The 21252-nt window shown below is 44.3% G+C and overlaps 1 protein-coding gene across 3 annotated transcripts in view; it reads left to right on the plus strand.

Annotated features, from left to right (window-relative positions):
* Positions 1 to 21252, plus strand: part of LOC142790847 (GATOR1 complex protein NPRL2-like) — a 30299-nt gene that overhangs the window by 8607 nt on the left and 440 nt on the right. For all 3 annotated transcript variants that reach the window (XM_075885379.1, XM_075885380.1, XM_075885381.1), the window contains 4 exons: positions 3192 to 3289; positions 5072 to 5202; positions 20025 to 20142; positions 21032 to 21189. In XM_075885379.1, coding sequence (XP_075741494.1) covers positions 3192 to 3289; positions 5072 to 5202; positions 20025 to 20142; positions 21032 to 21189 — 505 coding nt within the window. The remainder of the gene's footprint in view (positions 1 to 3191; positions 3290 to 5071; positions 5203 to 20024; positions 20143 to 21031; positions 21190 to 21252) is intronic.

Below are 21252 nucleotides of genomic sequence, written 5' to 3' on the forward strand. Positions count from 1 at the left end.
TTTACTCTCAGCCAGACGTGAAGAAGCTTTTGTGCAGGTCTCTTGACATGGAACCAAGTTTCGTGGTGATCTACCTAGAGCATGGGCTTCATGCACACCAGAGAATGCCAGCTGTAACCTAGATGTCAATCCTTTGGAGCCCCGACTCGACTAATGAGGAGCATGCACGGCATAGTTGTCAGGCTGACCATGTCAGGGCCCGATATTGCCAACCGAACTTACAGTTTTGACAGTGTATGATACCGTGGCAGATTGGCAGAGGCAGCTCCTTGCTTCCCTATAACCTCCAAGATTGCGCGCGTGGCAGCTGTTGGTGAAAGCTGCCTATTATCATCATTGTTCTATATTTGGTGAAAAAGTGGCAGTCATGTCTTACGCTCTGCAACATTGGCCGGGCAGTGAGGACAGTTTGGTTCTTTGCTCGAGCACCTCAAGGTTTCAAACTTTTGTGGGTTTGCTTGTAATACTTGACAAAGCTCTTTGCTTGCAGGCTTTGAGGAATCTGGTCTGATTTCCATTCGTATGGGTTTGGTTGCCACTTTCTTAAGGCAATAATTTGAAAAAAAGTGACTTAGTTATGATGAGGGTTTACTGTAACTAAGTATATAAGTGTGCAGAGCTTCTCACGGTGCCAAAAACGTTGAAAATACAGCTTTGTAAAAAAAAAAATGTGCCTATAAGTACCGAATTTTCTTAGAATGCAAATGCTGAAAAGTCTGATCTCTAACTAAACTCAACATCCAACTTTCTGCGTGTGCTGCTCTTGATAAAGTTGTGTGGCCTCCTAACCTGGGTATCTTGTAAACAAAGCATTTGCTCAAGTGCTCTTGTTGCATCGTAACCTTGCTGTGATGTTCTGACAGGTATTGATACTTGTCATGTGTGAGATAAGTGTCAAGTGTAATTGCATTGAATGGAGCTCTGTTACTGCCTCATGAGAGCAGTGCAGTGATTAGGCTGTTAGCTTGACACACTGACTGCCAATTTGTTCTGTTTAGCAGATGGAACGACTTCAAGTTGAAATCAGCCCTTTAACCAAGTGGGCTCATTGCTTTATTTTATCAAACTATCAGCCAGGTTTATGTCTTGCTTGTGGCTGTGCTATTGTAAGCAGTATTCAGTGATGCATGACTTCGCGTGGTTGCTGGATAGCGTAATCTGCTGCGTCTTCTCAGTGTGCTTATATAAAGAACAGCATGTCCTCAGGCTATTCTAAATGGTGGAGCTGATGCCTACTGCATCCTACTCAGATTTGTGTCAATAATTCTCATTAGCAAATAAGCATCTGAGGAAATTAGCAGTTTTACCTCACTAATGTGTCGAGGTTCAAGGGACTTGGTGTCCTGCAAACATTTGAGGGTTGGTATCCCTTAATTTTTTGGTCAAATGCAACCCCTCAGGGTGAATTTTTGATTGCCAATTCAAATCTTTTGTAACAATCTTCCCTTAATATTGTAAATTTTTTGGGGTGATGACACAGTTTCCTAAAGCTCGCTTGTGTTGTCGCATACACATGGCTTAGTCATGATTAACAGAGTGGTCTTTCTGGAGCCTTTTAAAAAACTCTCTTGGGGAATTTACGACAAATGCACTTGTGAGGCACCCCCTACACCACAAATCAAGGTTTTTGTGAAGTTGGGGAGCACTTGCTGCCATTATTGGTCGGTCTGCAGAGAAACTACACATCTGTAAGGCATTACAAGTAGATGGTAACGAACTGTGAATTTCATTCAAGGGTAGTAAAGCACATTTCTGTGTCACCTCCTTGGGATCTATGGCGGGGAAAAAAGAACGGCAATGCGCAAAACGAGAATCAAGCAGTTGAGGGAGAATGCACTGACCGGCAAACTGTTTCACGTGTTTTACTCTAATGGAGAAGTAAATAAAGTTCGAATGAAATTTTATATTCGCTCAAAATGAAGTATTCCGTAAGAACTACTCTACAATGATAACACACCCATAAAATTTAGGGTCTAAGGGCTGCCTGTGTGTCCGAAGTTGTCAGCTGAAACATCACATTGACGCAGCGACAGTGTCAGCTGGAGGGAAGACCCTTGACGGCAAAAAGTCGCACTGCTCTCGACTTGTAACAAAGTGGAGCGCAGGCACGGCAGCTGCGGTCACTATGCAGCTTACGATGCTAGTGATCATGGCTTATGGTACTGTCATTTTGATAGGAAACCACTTGTAGAGAGAAGAGGGAACAATTTTTAGCTAACTTTGAGAATTCATTGTAAATTACACGCAGTGTCTGAATTCTTGGCGCATGCATTTTCAGAGCCTCTGCTATTGATTGGCAGCATATTTGGACCACGCAGCAAGATTGCTACAGGGCGCATTCAGTTAGTGTATGAGACATAAGTGAAGTGCGCCTGGGCACATAAGTTATGTGGCAAGCGGAACACGTAGTCCAACAATCATTCCCACCACCAGCCACTTAGTGAAATGAAGCCTTTTGGCTGTGCATTACTCAGTATGGCAGAATTCTTCTGGCATACCCACTCTTCGAACTATTTGCGTGTGAATTTTTGTCCAGATAGCAGGAAACTCTACTGCAGTGTGACTAACTACCGCGTTCACAGTCATGCCTAATTTTATGTAATCTTTCAAGGCTAGCTTTAGTCGCCTTGGTACAAGGATTCAACAGCTATCTTAATTCTTCGCTCAAAAAGCTAAAAATTATCTATCAAGAAAGGAGAGCCGATTGCTGCTATGCCTAGTGCATGTGCTTAGCTTGTTAGACTAGAAAAGATTCAGAGCAAAGGTCAGTGGGCCTGGACAACTTGTGGTCTGGAGATCCCAATCAGCAGCGTATTATTGATGACTTGAACTAAAGAAGTGTGGAGATTGTCAGAATAAGGTTGTTTTAAACAGATCTCTGGCAGCAGTGCTTTCAGCAGTTGGAATATTTCGTCTACAAAAAAAACTACTGTTTGAAAAACAATTGTGCATTTATAAGCACTAGCCTATGTTTCTTGTTGGGGACAAGTATTTTTACAGTAAAAAATGCCATGCGTTCTTGATGTTGCATCCTCATTTGGGTCCAGTCTATTATTCAGTATGCAGTATTTATCAATAATCAAAACCATGTCACCTCTTTTTCTTTTTTTAAGACATTCACTGAAGAATGTACCGACACTTATCAAGCTACTCGTGCAGTGGGAGTAATTTATGTTTCTCATGATTTTCAGATATTGCCATTCATTGATGGCTTCAGGCATGTGGCCAAGATTGCAGTTGAAGCCGACGTTGAAGTTAGCCTAGTCAAAGAGTGCATACGAAACATGCTGTGAGTTCTCCAGTGATAACAGTTTCTTTGATGTGTTTGTTAGATGTGTTCCGATAAGAACAAACACAAGGTCCTGGCCACCATTTTTAATTTTGATAAAATTTACTGCTGACTCAGAGCTTTCACCCAGGATAACAATACTGCAGTTAGCATTCTAAAAAAATTTCCATGGCTTAAAAAAAGTACAAGTTTAGTTTTAACACACTATTCTGCCTATTTTGCCATTTCTAATGTTGAGCCCCTATAGAAAAAAAATGGTGCAATTCTTGGCCACAATATTTGTTCCCAAGAAAGAACAAAAGATATGCAGTCATGTGAGTATGGTATTTCTAAGGGACAAAAAACTTTAAATATGATGAACTGTCTGTACATATAATTAAAAAATATACTGCAGTGAATGAGTTAATACAAGTGCAATACAACTCGGTAGATATTGCACACTGAATTTGCTCTTTCCTTTCAGTTTTGAATTCTGCTTCAAAACTGTACCAAAGCCTGTGTAATTTCACCGAAAAGGCCTAAAACTGTGCATTGGAAGACGGGTGATGAGGTGTCATTCTGATGTGTTAAATATGGTTGTCGCAGTGTAGAATGCATCTGCATGCAAAACATTTGGAAGGACAGTCCGACATTTCAGGAAACTGCACAGCTCTATCCTATAATGGCTCATAAAGGAATGAAGGTGTCCAGCCAAGCCAGAAACTATCGCAATACATTGATTGATTATATTAGACTGGCCGTGCAAAGATGGAAACAATAAGAAAAAAAAAAGCAACACAAATGCCGGCTTACAACTGCAAAGGAGCACAATGGCATAAAAGAAGGCACAAAATTTGGGGAACCCTTAAACTTCGCCTTTAAAAGTTGTGATGGCGATATCTTGTCCCTAGTGAGTGCTTCAAACACTTAGTGCACGAAATCTTTTCGAACACGCTGTGCACCCACTTTGTGGCCTTAAGGGTGCAGCGTGTGTGCCTTTGTAGTGAGGGACGGGCTTTAAACCATGAAGACATTATTATAATCACATGCTGCGACGTCCGATGACACTTGTACCGCACATCATTAGTGCAATAGTTGATGTTTTATTGTGGAGTATGTATACGGGACGTGTGTGTTTGTAATGCATGAAAGTTACTTTCACTGCATTTCCAAGCAGAGGAAGTTATTTTCACTGTATTCACAAGTAGACACACGGCTGTGTGGTAGAGCACCCGCTTGCCACACAAACTACCCCGGTTCGATCCCCACTCAGACTCGGAATTTTTATCATTTATTTTGTTTTTATCTTTGTCCGTTTTTTCAATCATGCACAAGATGATTTTTCACTTACAAGCAACGATGACGCCGGAATTTCTGCGAAACAAGCTCTTTTTACTTGCACATGCCTAGGCATTGGACAATACCTATCAATCCAGCTTAGATTGACAAGTCTCCCCCACCCCCACCTTCATGTTGCTAGTTGGCATTTGCGGTGTCTTGACTTTTTTCTTGTGTCTGTGTTTGTCCACCCAGTACTTACCAATTAGCTTGGCTCCGAGCATTTATGGACTTCTGCCATATGCCTCTACTAGGCAGATCAGTGTAGAATGCTCAGTAGAAACCCCAAATCGACCAGGCATGCTACAGATTGAGTCGATATTTTTATAAGTAACGCATTGCAAGTGTATTTTGCGTAGTTGTAGCAATCATTAGTGCAGTTTGGAAGACTGCTACTGTGACTATGAATTGATGCATTGTGCTGAATATTTATTCATATTTAACCATATTTTTGTGCCACTGCAGGTATTACGGCATAGTACAGCTAATTCCTTTATTCCTCTACTCTGCTGTGTATGCGACGACACCAGAAATCAGGACTCTTGCAACAGACACACATGTCCAAAAGGAGTGCATCTCCTATGTTGCCAGACAAGGTGACGTTCTGCTCCAATATTGACGATTGGCTATTGAAGTTAGCATCTGCTGGGTGTCTTTCCTTCTTTTGACTACATGTACAGGTTTTTTTTTTTCATCAAAGTGCCATGGCAATAATGCACTCAACAACTATGCAGACGAACCCTTTACTGAGGCAAAAATACTTATCCACTCCTAAAATAATATTGAAAAGACCCGAGTAATAAAAATTTTCTTAATTTATTATGAACTTAAAGAGACAGACAACCACTCAGAATATGAATCATACCCGCCACGGTAGTCTAGTGGTTAAAGTACTCAGTTGCTGACCCGCAGGTCGCGGGATTGCATGCCAGCCATGGCGGCCAGGATTCGATGGAGGCGAAAATGCTTGATGCCCATGTGCTTAGATTTATTTAGATGCACATCAAGAACCCAAGGTGGTCAAAATTTCCAAAGCCCTCCACTACAGTGTCTCTCATAATCATATGATGGTTTCAGTTCATTAGAACCCCAGAAATCATTATTATTATTATTATTATTATTATTATTAATAGTAGTAGTAGTAGTAGTAGTAGTAGTATATGAATCATGATTACTCCTGAAATTAAAAAACTGTCTATCGTATTGACTAGGACAAGCCCAGTTATTCTCATTACACAAGGATATATATTAAATACGAAGCATTTCTTAGGGAACTTCGGCGACTTTGAGCGTATCTATCTATTTAGCCGCCTACGACTTTTAGCTCGCCTGGCCGTTTTGATAATCATGTCGATACGATACTTGTGTAGTGGAGCATACGCACTAACACATATGCGCCTTCCAAAGAGAACGAAAAACCCCGTGCTCTGATTGTGCGAGAACCTGTGCCGCCTTTGCCAGACTTGCCGTATGCCCGTTTTTCGTCGCGACCTCGCTGCGACTCCTCTGTTTGAATAAACATTGTCGTATTTGGTGGAGGCTGCTGAGATCCCTAAGCAGACCTCGAGCTCCGCTCTCGCAAGTTGGCCGAAAGACCACCGTACAACATGACTGACGCAGTCGCCAACCAGCCCATCCCAGCAGAGCCAGCACCATCGGCTGCACCGTCGACCTGCCCCGGCGCTACCCATCAGTGGAACTCCCCAATCTTCAGCGGCAGTAGTGAACAAGACGTCGAAGACTGGCTCTCCTTGTACGAATGCGTAAGTGCCAGCAACAAGTGGGACAACGACTCTAAGCTCACCTATGTTATCTTTTATTTGGCTGACGTCGCTAAGCTATGGTTTACCAACCGCAAAACCGCCATTGCCAACTGGTCCACATTTAAGACCCTCGTGACCGAAGCGTTCGGCCGACCAGAGGTCCGCAAACTCCGCGCTGACCAGCGTCTACGCCACCAAGCCCAGCAGCCTCGCGATACTTTTACTAGTTATATTGAGGATGTGCTCGACCTCTGCAGGCGTGTTAACCCATCTATGCCTGAAGAAGAGAAAATTCGACGGATTCTCAAGGGCATCGAGGATGGCGCATTCCAGATATTGCTGGCGAAAAGCACGGCCACGGTGGCAGTCCTGGTAAGCCTGTGCCAGAGCTTCGATGAATTGCGTCTGCGGTCCATCGCCCGACAGAGTGTCCCATCACCAGATTCAATCTCGGCCGTCGGACTCACAAATGGCAACGCACGCCAAGGAACTCTGTCGAACCAGATTAAAGAATTCATCAGGGAGGAAGTCGCCCGACAGCTCTCCCTGCTGCCGCATAGCGACGCGCCCACCGCAAGCCTCCCTTCGACGCTGCAGCAGGCTATACGCACTGAAATTTGCGATGCCCTCCCTACAGTTCCAGCCCCTTACCCATGCACTTCGGTACGGTCTGATCTATCAACTGCCGGCTACGCGCCACCTCCGCCACCTTCACCTCCCAGCTACGCAGCTGTGTTCGCGCGGCCCCTACCGCATCCAGTTGCCTTATCGGCTCCACCTCCTCCGGTCTCGCCTCCAGTTTACAGGCCCCCACCTCGTTATTTCGTCCATATAATGAGTGGCGCACCCAAGACAATCGTCCTATCTGCTTCGCGTGTGGCATCGCTGGCCACGTTGCACGCTTCTGCCGCTCCCGTCCCACACCTGCGCACCACGCATACTTCGGAAGTCCTACCTACGCGCCGCAGCGATGATGTTTATTCAAACAGAGGAGTCGCAGCGAGGTCGCGAAGAAAAATGGGCGTACGGCAAGTCTGGCAAAGGCGGCACAGGTTCTCGCGCGATCAAAGCACGGGGTTTTTCGTTCCCTTTGGAAGGCGCATACGCATTAGTGCGTATGCTCCACTACACTTGGTATACCATTACATGACTATATGAAGAATATATTTGACTAGTCATAACATGAAAATCATGGCATGTCATGAATGTCATAGTTTACATTTTATGGTCCTATAACTCTTGTGGTGGTTTCGTTCACATGACATGTTGCAAAACTAGTACGGTATGCCTACTGGTGCAAACATGATAATCATGAGATGCGTGTCATGTAACAACATGACTACATGCTACGCTAATGATGCGCTCGCGGCCGTTTCACTAGCTTCACGTGTACCATACTTGGTATTACGCGACGCGAACGAAGGACATAAATATTGTTATGGTTGAATTAAAGGATAGGTGGATTTATTTACAGGGTGAGAATGAAGTTCGGCAGTCGCGGTAAAGATGGAGTCCTCAGGCCGCACCAGACAACGTCGTCTTCCTCTTCTACCTCTCCGGCACATATTACAGCCCGGCTCATACCGTAGCAATCCCCCGTTCACAGACGAAGCCCGCTGGGCGAGTTTATGTCACTGGAGGGATGAAACTTCTTGAGGCGAGCCACGTGCACCAACTGCGTTCGATTTGACCGACGAGAAGGTGTCGTCAAGCGTGCCACAACGTACGTCAAGTCAGTCAAGTGATCTACAATGACGTAGGGGCCTGTGTACTGCAGTAAAAACTTCTGACATAAACCAGGTTTTCGTTGGGGGGTCCACAACCACACGAATTCACCTTTGCGGAATGAAATGGCATCATGGCGTTGATCGTATCGTTGCTTGGAGCGATCTTGTGATGCCAGTGTTTGTAAGCGAGCAATTTGGCTGGCTTCTTCAGCCCGGCACAATGTTTCGGCCACAGACTCATCGGTATGGAGCTTAAATGGGAGGATTGTATCAAGGGAGCTCCGTGGTGATCGAGCGTAGAGCAGGTAGAAGGGCGTGAAGTCCGTGGTCTCGTGCTTCGCTGTATTGTATGCATAAGTAATAAATGGTAAGATCTCATCCCAGTTTTTGTGATTGGACGCGACGTACATTGCGAGCATGTTAGTAAGAGTTCGATAAGTACGTTCTACGAGACCATTCGTCTGGGGATGGTATGGTGTCGAATGTCTGAACTGTGAAGTGCAGAGGCGAAGCAATTCTTCCACAGCGTCCGCGATGAATTGGCGACCTCGGTCACTAATGATTACTTGAGGTGGACCATGACGAAGAACAACGGAGCATAATAAAAAGGTAGCGACGCCATCAGCTGTAGAAGATGGTATCGCAGCGGTTTCGGCGTATCTGGTAAGGTGGTCGACGCACACTATTATCCAGCGGTTGTTGTTCGAAGATCGCGAAACCGGGCCTAATAGGTCGATGCCCACTTGCTCGAAAGGCGTAGTAGGCGGTTCTACGGGATGAAGAAGGCCGTGCGGTGCACTGGTAGGTCGTTTGTGACGCTGGCAGTGCTCGCAGCTCGAGACATATTGTTTTGTAAAATCTAGCATTCGGGGCCAGTAAAAACGCTGCTGCACTCGATGCAGGGTGCGAATGAACCCAAGGTGTCCCGACGTTGGATCATCGTGTATAGTACGGAGAACGTCGCATCAAACACTTTGAGGTACAACCAGTAAATAACGTGCGCCGGTTGCTGAGTAATTCGTTTTGCACAACAGTCCATCACGAATGCGAAAGCGACCACTGCCTTTGAGATTCCGAGCGTCAACGAACAATGGGTCTAAAGATAAATCATTCAATTGTTCTCGTTTGAAGATATTGGCGTCGGGAAACGTGTGAGAGACCGCAGCAAAACAGATGTCAAGGGTATCTGCACTGTCCTCCGTCGTGGTTATAGGTAGGCAAGAAAGGCAATCAGCGTCCGAATGACGTCGCCCACTTCTGTACGAAATGCTGAAGTCAAATTCTTGAAGGCGTAAAGCCCATCGAGCAAGGCGACCAGAAGGGTCTCGGAGGGTAACAAGCCAACATAATGAATGATGGTCTGTCACAATCGTGAATGGACGACCGTAGAGGTAACATCGAAACTTCTCAATGGGGAATACAGCCACTAAACATTCTTGCTCTGTCACCCTATAATTCATTTCAGCCTTGCTTAGAGATTGACTCGTATAAGCAACAACATGCTCTGCATTATCATGGTGCTTAACAAGCACACCTCCGATGCCAATTCCACTTGCGTCACTGTGCACTTCTGTAGGAGCAGAACGATCGAAATGACGAAGAATAGGCTCAGATGTTAGTAAAAATTTCAGTTCAGAAAAGGCGGCATCACAATCAGGTGTCCATTCGAATGGGCTGTCTTTTCGCAACAAGCTCGTCAGCGGGTGTACTACGTCCGCGAATCGGGGCACAAAGCGGCGAAAGTAGGAGCATAGGCCCACGAAGCTGCGAAGTTCCTTCGGTGTCTGGGGCGGTTTGAATGTGCCGACTGCTTCGATTTTGCGGGGATCCGGCCTGACACCATCTTTGTCAACTAGGTGACCGAGGACTAAAGCTTGTCGTTCACCAAACCGGCACTTCTTAGAGTTCAAAATCAAGCCAGTCTTTCCGACACAGTCTAAAACAAGGCTTAAACGGACGTTGTGCTCTTGGAAGGTATGCCCAAAAATGACGACGTCATCCAAGTAGCATAAGCACACCTCCTATTTAAGACCACGAAGGACAGAGTCCATAAACCTTTCAAAAGTGGCGGGGGCGTTGCAAAGCCCAAACGGCATCACATTGAATTGGTACAGTCCATCAGGTGTCACGAATGCAGTCTTCTCCTTGTCTGAAGGGTGCATAGGTATCTGCCAATATCCTGATTGTAGGTCTATTGAAGAAAAGTACGAAGCCGAGTGTAAGCAGTCAATAACATCGTCAATTCTAGGCAGCAGATATACATCTTTTTTGGTTACGGCGTTGAGTCTTCTGTAATCAACGCAGAATCGCCAGGCACCATCTTTTTTCTTAACCAAGATGACCGGTGCTGCCCACGGGCTACACGACTGTTCAATAACACCCTTCTTCAGCATTTCCTGAACCTGGTCGGCAATAACTTTTCGTTCTGATGACGACACTTGGTAAGGCTTTTGTCGGATTAGATTGGCAGTGCTGGTGTCAATCCTATGGTGAGCGCGAGAACATGGTAAAGGTAGTGGCCTCTCCTCTTGGCAAAAGTCAAACACAGAAGCATGTCGCCTCAACAGATGGCGTAATGTTTGCTGCTCATGTGACCGCAAAGTGGCGCTAATCATGCCTAGGATCTGCGACTCGTAAGAGCAAGTGCGTTTGCCAGAGACTGTACTTTTCTCGCTTTCATCGTTCTTAACGACCGCTACAGAACCTTCAGTGGAATCATCGAAGACACCAAGCTTCATTCCTCGAGAGAGCACAACCGGCATTGGCGAACAGCTTTGGTCTTGGCGTATTTCCACGCTTCGAGAGTTTTGTCTCTAACAAGCTAATCTAGCCTGTCTTTGCTTCGGTGTTTCAGGAGGCAACTTTGGCTTAGCTTGAGGTTTCACAACCAGAGCTGCGAAAAAATCCTTTGAAATTGTATCGCGATACAAGATACTCGGGCACCGCGTATTTGAGACATAGATACTTGCGACATAACCACAAGCGTTTCCTGCACTTTTTCTTTTCAAGAGATAAAAACAGATACCTAGTTATTGTATCCAATGCCTTCTCTCCAAAACGATACAAGATACTGTTATGCATTTGCAAATTTGTGATTTATGGACCAATGTACTGAAGTAGTAAATATGTATTTACAAAAATGTTAACTGCGAAATTTCTAAACTGCAACCAACTTAGTTTAACTTTAATGAAATATCTGTATGTTTGCCAAGCTTTTTCTTTCATACTCATGGTATATTAATCTAATTCTGAAACTACTTATTGGGATTTGTTTGGTTGACATGACAGCTCTTTAATTTGCACTGTGTCATCGGTGGTTTTAGCTTGAGACTTCAGTAATTAATGGGCAACATGGCTGTATTTGCTGACCAGCTATGGGGTTGCCATCTACTAACAAAAATGTGTATAAGCCTCTGCACGGCGATGCATATACCACTCAGAGTCTTGCCTTGTTCGAGTATTGCAATTTTACTAAGCCAGGTCACCCACCATCTGTAGAGCAGCAACACTGGTAGCAGCATTTTTTTTGTTACAATTTTATTTGTGACGCACCATGCTTACATTGAGGATAAAAAGACTGCAATATTTTTTTTTATATTCTACCAGTCTGCTAGCATGAAGCGTTCGTTAATCACATATTCACTAATGTGCAAGTGACCCTGCAACACATTCCCAAGTAGCCATGAGATGGTTTCACTAAAGACGTTTATTGCCTTGCAAAAGTTTTTAAAATCTGTGAAATACACGAGTGGAGCCAAGCCGTACTCTTTTATTGCTTTCCGTCTTCTCTCATCCCAATGAGTGTGCTAAAAGCTAAGCAAAGCACTTTTCTTTTACTTTGATTGCATGGCTTACCTTTGGTATGATCGCGTGTGCGCTCCGGGCAGCTTCACACAGTGGGCGCACTAGCTGTGAGCCTACAAAGCTAGTCAGCCAATGGCCATGAATTTGGGTATATGGCACAGTCATTTGAGTAAATGGCATCATTTAAAGTGAGACCGGTTTTTTTACAGACTGAGCAAATTTTAAATTCTTGTCCACATGCTGCACTATATAATGTGTGGCCTGAGTGTTTTCAGAAGGCTCTACTACAGGTTGGCAGCGTTTTCTTGCCATTGCATATCGCACACAGTAATTTTTCCAGTCAGTGCCCTTATTGCGTTTCTTATACCTTTGTATGTGCCGTGCCACAAAGTTATCTGAACAACGTTAAGCCAGCTGCTCGAAGAAAGTAAGCAATCTGGCACTCCATATGCATGGTAGTAGGGTAAAGGCCAATTGTATCTGTAGGACAACCAAGACACTTTTGGCTAGCTACTTTGACTGGAGGTTCCACAAACCAGATCTTGCCTATTGTTATCAGTTAACGTAAAAGAATACTTGCTTTCTAAAACACAGGGCGGGACACAAGAATGAAGTCAACACTCCGGCATTTCTTGCGTTCTTGTTTCCACGAACCTTTTTTTTAACAAATACTCATATCTACTAACTAGCTCAGCCCTTTGTTACTCAAATACTTCCCAAAATATATGAATGGGTGTATAGGTAACTACTGCAATGGCCTCAGTGTTCGTACCAAAAGTGGCATGCAAGATCTGCCGAATAATTGAATAGGTCGTGCTGTTAGATTGCTGTCATTATCAGCTTGGCTGTTTTGCTACTGCTACTTGCAGTTGCTTCTAGTTCTGCAAGTGCACAGGCGAGGGTTACAATGGTTGTATACATCACGCGAGAAACTCATGAGCACGAGCAGCCACTGGAGTTAATCGCAGACTTTTCTTTCAGGCTGCAGGTGTCTACTTTAGCATAATACGATTCACACGCTCTCCTCTCATATTAGCAAAAATGAGGGAAGGGCTATGCAGCGATGGCAAAGTGGTTAGAGCATCCGCCTCCCATGCAAAAGGTCCGTGACTCAAATCCCGGTGCCGCGCAGTTCTCAACCGGATTAGAAAAAATCCGCGTGGTGATGGAACTGCATTAAGAGGCCTGGGGTGCGGCGTCACCAGTAACCACCGCCGGGAACGCACTCCCTCACCAGAGAAGGATAGGCCACCCTGGTGCATTATCGGGCCACTACCTCCCACATGCATACTTCAAATAACTCACGGCCCTCAGTCCCCAGCAGCTGCGAAGCAACTGACCACGGCGGCGGTCAGATCTGCAATGCAGCAGAGGGTGCTAAGAATCTCTGGACTACAGGCCGTCTTTGGAACCTGAACTTGGCAACGTTTAACGCTAGAACCTTATCTAGTGAGGGAAGTTTAGCTGTACTATTCGAGGAGCTAGAGGGTGTTAATAGGGCTCAGTGAGGTTAGGAGGACAGATGAGGCCTATACGGTGTTACAGAATGGACACGTCCTTTGCTATCGGGGCTTGGCTGACAGAAGAGAACTGGGAGTGGAGTTCCTAATTCACAGAAACATAGCTGGCAACATAGAAGAATACTATAGCATTAATGAAAGGGTGGTAGGTATCGTAATTAAACTGAATAAAAGATACAAGATGAAGGTAGTACAGGCTTACGCACCTACATCCTGCCATGATGACGCTTCAGTTGAAAGCTTCTATGAAGACGTGGAATCGGCGATGAGTAAGGTAAAAACACAGTATACTATACTGATGGGATACTTTAATGCAAAGGTAGGGAAGAAGCAGGCTGGAGACCAGGCAATAGGAGACTTTGGCATCGGTACTAGAAACATCTGAGGAGAGCTACTAGTAGAATTTGCAGAACGCAATAATTTACGGATTTTAAATACCTTCTACCGAAAACGAGGAAATTGCTAGTGGACATGGAAGAGCCCTAATGGCAAAAATAAGAACGAAATAGACTTTATAATGAGTGCACACCCAGGCATCGCGCAGGATCTGGAAGTGGTTGGCAAGGTACGATGCAGTGACCATAGCATGGTACGGTCTCGAATTCGCCTAGACTTGAGAAAGGAACGACAGAAACTAATACGCAAGAAGCCAATCAATGAGCTAGCACTGAGAGGGAAAGTACAGGAATTCAGAGTCTCGCTTCAGAACAGGTACTCGGCTCTTAGTAAGGAAACCAACCTTAGCATAGATACGATGAATAATAATCTGACGAGTATCATTACGAAGTGTGCAGTGGAAGTTGGAGGCAGGGTAGTTAGACAGGACACTGGCAAGCTTTCCCAGGAAACGAAGAATCTCATTAAGAAGCATCAAATCATGAAAGTCTCAAGTACAACTGACAAAATAGAGCTGGCAGAGCTTTCAAAGTTGAATAATAGGCGTAAGGTATGCGATGTGAGAAGGTACAAGATGGAGAGAATCGAACACGCTCTGAAAAACGGAGGAAGCGTCAAAGCAGTGAAGAGGGAACTTGGGATAGGCAAAAATCGGATGTATGCACTAAGGGACAAAGAAGGCAAAATGACTACCAATATGGATAGAATAGTTAAAATAGTGGAGGAGTTTACAGAGATCTGTACAGTCGCCGAGACAACCACGACCTTAAGGGGGGAGGCTACACCTTCCAAAAACTCTTTTATTTTTGCGAGTACCTCAGTCAAATTTGGAGAGCCTATGTAGATTTTACTGCTGATTTAAAAAATATAATTCTTTTTTTGCTGTGACAATTGGTTTTAAAGATATAATGAACTGCTACTTTTTCAATTAAGGCCTAATTAGCTAATTAACTGTAACTTGGATATTGATGTGCAACCTATAGAACCAATTCGGTATGTTCACAGTGTGCAATAAAGTATAAATCATTGTTCTGGGCTATTTCGAAGCAAAGTTGTGGGATGTTGAATATGACATGAAAAATTTCCCCATCTACACTTGAAACAAAAGATCCATTTAGAGAATTTTCTCCAAAAATTATTACAATAAAACTTACTTTACGACACATCCCCTGCATTTATCTTCGAAACAAAAAAGAAATCGTAATGATAACCCAGATAGAACAAGAGATATTGCTCCGGCATAATGGGAAGCACATGAAAATTGTCGTTTTGAGAAATCGAGAAAAAACGTGGGCACACATTTTTATTGCAGGAGATGCAACAAGACAACCTCAAAACGCACCAGAAGCATAGTCTGAATGCATTCTGTGCTCATGCCTCCTCTTCACTAGCTTCCGGAGTTCCAATGAGGCTGTTCTTTTCTTGTTGGAGACAATGCTGCGACGGTGGTCTTTTTCTCTCGCTCTCCTGGCACCAGTACTTGTCGCATTCATGTCCATTTCACCTAAGATTGCCGTTGCAGAATTCAAATTGCCCGTGTTGAAGCGCAGCACTGCTTCTGCAACAGCTGCTTCAACAGCGAACAGGGACGCATGGTGCTCCTTGGGGGCCAAACTCCAGATTACCGAATGTAGGCTCTCGTTGGAGTTCTGCGTTTTGCCGCGTTCGCACCTCTGAAGCAGGGCTCTTTCCGAAAGCTGGGTATAAACCGGTAGTAATGCCTCTGCCACGTCTTTCGGTAGATTGTAGGCATGCCTGGGGTCGGGCTCACCCTTTGCTTTTGCGGCATTGTGCCGACACCATGAAGTTTCACCAGCTGGGCACAGACTGTGGTCCGAGCATTCATCAGTGGAGGTGACGTGGCAGTATGTGGCCATCACAGCCTTTTGCATCTCGCCCACGTCACCTTCATGCGATTTCAGAGCCCGGCCATAATATGTGCTCAGCCTGGTGATCAGCTCACCTGTGAGCCTGCCTTTCCCACCAAGGCCTCTTTTCCCATCGCACTTTTGTTTCTGCACCAGGTTTCTCAATGCGGTGCCCATCCGTTTCTGTACATGATTAATACAGTCTTCCTTCTGCACGTCAATGTAACCATACACCTTGGCGTCTTGTATGGCGCAAAATGTCCTAGAGTCTCCATCAGACAGCATAGTTGTGTAGCGCAGGCCATGGCGTTCAAGCGACCTCTGAAATAGAATTAGAGCCGCCTCCACTTCCATTTGCCCCGCTTTGCTGTTCGTATTTTTTTGGCATTTGTGGTTAGCCTTCCATTCTTGATAGCCCTCACTACTAGGCTTTGGGCCTAGTAGTGAGGAAACTTGGGATAGGGCAGTGAAGAGGAAACTTGGGATAGGCAAAAGTCGGATGTATGCACTAAGGGACAAAGGAGGCAAAATAACTACCAATATGGATAGGATAGTTAAAATAGCGGAGGAGTTTTACAGAGATCTGTACAGTAGCCGAGACAACCACGACCTTAATACTATAAGAACTAGCAGTAACCCAGATGGCACCCCACCAGTAATGATAGAAGTCAGAAAAGCTTTGAAGAGCATGCAAAGAGGCAAAGCTGCTGGTGAGGATCAGGTAACATCAGATCTGCTGAAAGATGGAGGACAGATTGTGTTAGAAAAACTAGCCACCCTGTTAACGAGATGTCTCCTGACGGGAAGAGTACCAGAGTCTTGGAAGAGCGATAACATCATCTTAATACATAAGAAAGGAGATCACAAGAACTTGAAGAATTACAGACCAATCAGCTTGCTCCCTGTAGTATACAAGTTATTTACAAGGGTAATTGCTAACAGAGTAAAGAAAACATTAGAATTCAATCAACCAAAGGAACAAGCAGGATTTCGAACAGGCTACTCAACAATCGACCACATTCATGCTATCTATCAGGTAATAGAGAAATGCTCAGAATATAACCAACCACTATACATAACCTTCATAGATTACGAGAAGGCGTTTGATTCAGTAGAAGTATCAGCCGTCATGCAGACACTGCGGAATCAGGGCGTCGATGAAGTATATATAAACATCCTGGAAAAAATCTACAGGGGATCAACTGCTACCATAGTGCTTCATAAAGAAAGCAACAGAATACCAATCAAGAAGGGTGTAAGGCAGGGGGACACAATCTCCCCAATGCTATTTACCGCGTGCTTACAGGAGGTTTTCAGAAGCCTAGAATGGGAACAGTTAGGGATAAGAGTTAATGGCAAGTATCTTAATAAGCTGCGCTTCGCCGATGACATTGCATTGCTGAGTAACTCAGGGGCCGAATTGTAACTCATGATTACGGAGTTAGACAAGGATAGCAGAAAGGCGGTTCTTAAAATAATCTGCAGAAAATGAAAGTAATGTACAACAACCTAGGAAAAGAGCAGCGCTTCGAGATAGGTAATAGTGCACTTCAAGTTGTAAAAAACTTGTCTACTTAGGGCAGGTAATAACCGCGGCGCCAAACCACGAGATTGAAGTAACTAGAAGAAAAAAATGGGGTGGAGCACATTTGGCAAGCACTCTCAAATTATGACAGGTAGATTGCCATTATTCCTCAAAAGGAAAGTATATAACAGCTGTATCTTGCCGGTAGCTATGGAGCAGAAACCTGGAGACTTACAAAGAGGGTTCAGCTTAAATTGAGGACGACGCAGCGAGCAATGAAAAAAAAAATGGTAGGTGTAACCTTAAGAGACAAGAAGAGAGCAGAGTGGATTAGGGAACAAACGGGGGTTAAGGATATCATAGCTGAAATCAAGAAGAAGAAATGGACATGGGCCGGGCATGTAGCGCATAGACAGGATAACCGCTGGTCGTTAAGGGTAACTAACTGGATTCCCAGAGAAGGCAAGCGGGTTAGGGGGAGACAGAAGGTTAGGTGGGCAGATGAGATTAAGAAGTTTGCGGGTATAAATTGGCAGCAGCAAGCACAAGACCGGGTTAACCGGGCGGAACATGGGAGAGGCCTTTGTCCTGCAGTGGACGTAGTCAGGCTGATGATGATGAGGGAAGGGCAACTGTGAAAACAAGGGTGGGGCAGGCAAGCTTTATTGGGCGTGTCAGAAGGAAACTGAAATGTTAAAGAATGATGAAGCGAGGGGTGGGGGATTCATGTCCTAATGTAGGAAGCTACCTTTCCCCACCCCCCACTTCATATTTTTTTGTTGCTCGTCACTTTCTCTTCCCTTTTGACCCCACCCCCATTTTCCTCCCCTCTTGTATGGGTTGGAAGGCAGGGTGCAAAACACACACATTCATACACTAAATTAGGTAGATGCTGCTTTGAAGACTACATCATCATCATCATCATATGTCCACTGCAAGACAAAGGCCTCTCCCACGTTCCGCCAGTCAACTCGGTCCTGTGCTTGCTGCTGCCACTTAATACCCGCAAGCTTCCTAATCTGATCTGTCCACCTGACTGTCTCCTCTTAGCCCGTTTTCCTTTTCTGGGAATCCAGTCAGTTACCCTTAATGACCAGCGGTCATCCTGCCTACACGCTATGTGCCCAGCTCACGTTCATTTCTTCTCGATTTCAAATACCTTGACCCCGGTTTGTCCCCGATCCACTCTGCTCTCTTCTTGTCGCCTAAGTTTACACTTATCATTTACCTATCACTCGCTGCGTCGTCCTCAATTTAAGCTGAACCCTCTTTGTAAGCCTCCAGGCTTCCGCTTCATCTGCAAGTAGTGGCAAGACACAACCGTTATGTACTTTCCTCTGGAGGGACAGTGGAAATCTACCAGTCATGCTTTGATAGTGCTTCCCAAATGTGCTCCGCCCTTCTTTTTCTAGTTAACCCCGTGGTTCCGCTTCGCGGTTATTACCTGTCCTAAGTAGACTTCAACTGCTTTATTACCCATCTCGAAGTGCTGTTTTATTCAGAAGTTGTTGTACATTACTTTTTTGCATATTAATTTTAAAACCTACCTTTCTACTCTCCTTGTTTAATTCAATAATCACGAGTTGCAACTCGTCCCCCAAATTAGTTGGCTATGCATTGGCAAAGTGCAGGTTACTAAGGTACTCTTCAATAACTCTCATTCCAAACTCTTCCCATTCTAGGCCTCTACAAACCTCCTTTCAGCATGTGGTAAGTAGCATTGAGGGTGATCATATTTTCTTGAGATCGGTATCCTGTTGCTTGCTTCATGCAGCACTATGGTGGCAATTGATCTTCTGTAGGTTTGTTTCAGGATGTTTATATAAGAGTTGTCAACACCCCGATTCTGCAGTGTCTGCAGGACTGCCGATGTTTCTACTGAATGGAATGCCCTCTCTTGATCTATGCAGGTTATGATAGTGGTTGGCTGTACTCGGAGCATTTCTTGATTACCTGCTAGCATGAATGTGGTTGGTTGTCGAGTATCCTGTTCGAAATCCTGCTTGTTCCTTTGGTTGATTGAATTCTGCTGTCTTAATCCTGTTAGCTATTACCTCTGTAAATAGCTTGTATAGGGTGGAGAGCAAGCTGATCGGTCTGCAATTCTTCAGGTCCTTATCTCCTCTATGTATTATGATGTTAGCATTCTTCCGAAATTCTGGCACCCTCCCCATCAAAAGCTCTTCATAAACGGGGTGGCTAATATTTATAACACAATCTGTCCTCAGTTTTTCAGCAGATCTGATGCTACCTGATCCTATGCAGCTTTAGCTCCTCACATTCCCCCACCAAGGCTCTTCCGACTACTTCTGTCATTACTGGTGAAATGTCATTTGGGTTACTGCTAGTTCTTACATTATGGTCGCAGTTGTCGCAGCTGTTGTACAGACACCTGTAAAACTCCTCCCTTATTTTAAATATCCTATTCATACTGGTAGTTACTTCGCAGTCCTTGTCCCTTGGTGCATACCTCTGGTTTTAGCCTATGCCAAGTTTAGTCTTCTCCACTTCAACACTTTCTTTTAGAGTGTGTTCAATTCTCTCCATGTTATACCTTCTAGCATCAGATAACTTACGCTTACTAATCAACTTCGAAAGTTGTGCCACATCCATTTTGTTGTTCGAGGTTTTATGCTTTTGACGTTTCTTATTGAAGTTTGTCTCCTGGGCCAGCTCACCAGAGTCCAATCTAACTACAATACGTCCAACTTGCATTGTACACTTCGTAATAATACTACCTGTCAAAATGTTTAATCTTCCCTGATCTAATTAAGACTGTCAATCAGCTGCTCATGAACTTTTTTTGTTGTTTTAGGTCGACCACGACCAACATTTAGGTCAATATTCGAGATGTACTGCAGTTTTCACCTGAGCAACAGTGTTCGAGATGTCTGTGCCCGGACTAATCCACACAGCCTTGGAATAGATGAACGGTGAGACTGTGCATATTACATAACATCGTCATCGAAAGTGAAGGCATCAGTGCTTAAAAATGTTATAAAAATTGTGAGCAACTTTGCAATGCAAAGGTAATGAACTACCTGCAGTTGACAAGGAAATATAGAGACTTGTTACATGGCTTTCAGACATCTATATTTTTAATTTATGCTCATATAGTCCTACCCTTTTTATTTTTGAATGCTGGTAGCCCACTAATAAACATAGGTGATACTGACCAATTCAAGTTTAACCCCAATGCATTCTACTTATCCACTAGAATGCCCATCCCTATGTCTAGTACACAACAGTTCACACATGTGCAGCCTATTTAAATTCATACTTTTATTGTAGGCACTCTACACATTTTAAGAGGTTCAGCTATAATCTATCCATTTTGGGAGGATTACCTTGTACATACTAGGGAGGGCACAATCTACTTTAAAAGTACTGGATCACTAGGTCTTGGGTTTTGATTCCACTGACAGACTAAGAGGCAATCATAATTGCTACATATTAATGCCACCTGTACTTTACTTGAATGGTTTAATTTATTTGGGTCTATTGTTGAAGTGTGTTTTTTTTTTTTTTTTTTGAGTAAACAACTTTCCAGACTAAAGGGCTCGCAGATTTGCTTTCAATTTGTCAGAGATCCAAAGCGACAACCTCCAAATTGGGAGTCGGATGCCACGCGTTGTTGCAACAAGGAAAACTCCACTTTTCCTTTCATTGAGATGCATTATTGAGAACAGCCAATTATTCAAGTGATAATTTCAAAGAAAAAAAAGACTTATAGCTTGGTCTGTCATCACTTATGTACAAAAAAAGGTCTGCAACTTCGGGGCTTTTTTTTTGTTTTCTCCCCCTTTACATGTGGCTGATCAGAAAGCTTGTGCAATATGGAGTCATGAAGGGCCTCCTCCGTCGGTTGCACAAGTATCCCATAGACTTGAAGCGGGCAGCTGACAGTACTTCGAAGATTAAATCGGTTTCCAAGTACTTCGATGGAGCTCACAGCTATGATGACATTTGTGCCAAGACTGGTGAGTGTCCTACACTAATTGCAATTGACACGCAGGCAGTCAAGTTCAATTGGTGCATTTTTT

This window comes from Rhipicephalus microplus, unplaced genomic scaffold (assembly GCF_043290135.1).
Source record: "Rhipicephalus microplus isolate Deutch F79 unplaced genomic scaffold, USDA_Rmic scaffold_133, whole genome shotgun sequence".
Lineage (NCBI taxonomy): Eukaryota > Metazoa > Arthropoda > Arachnida > Ixodida > Ixodidae > Rhipicephalus > Rhipicephalus microplus.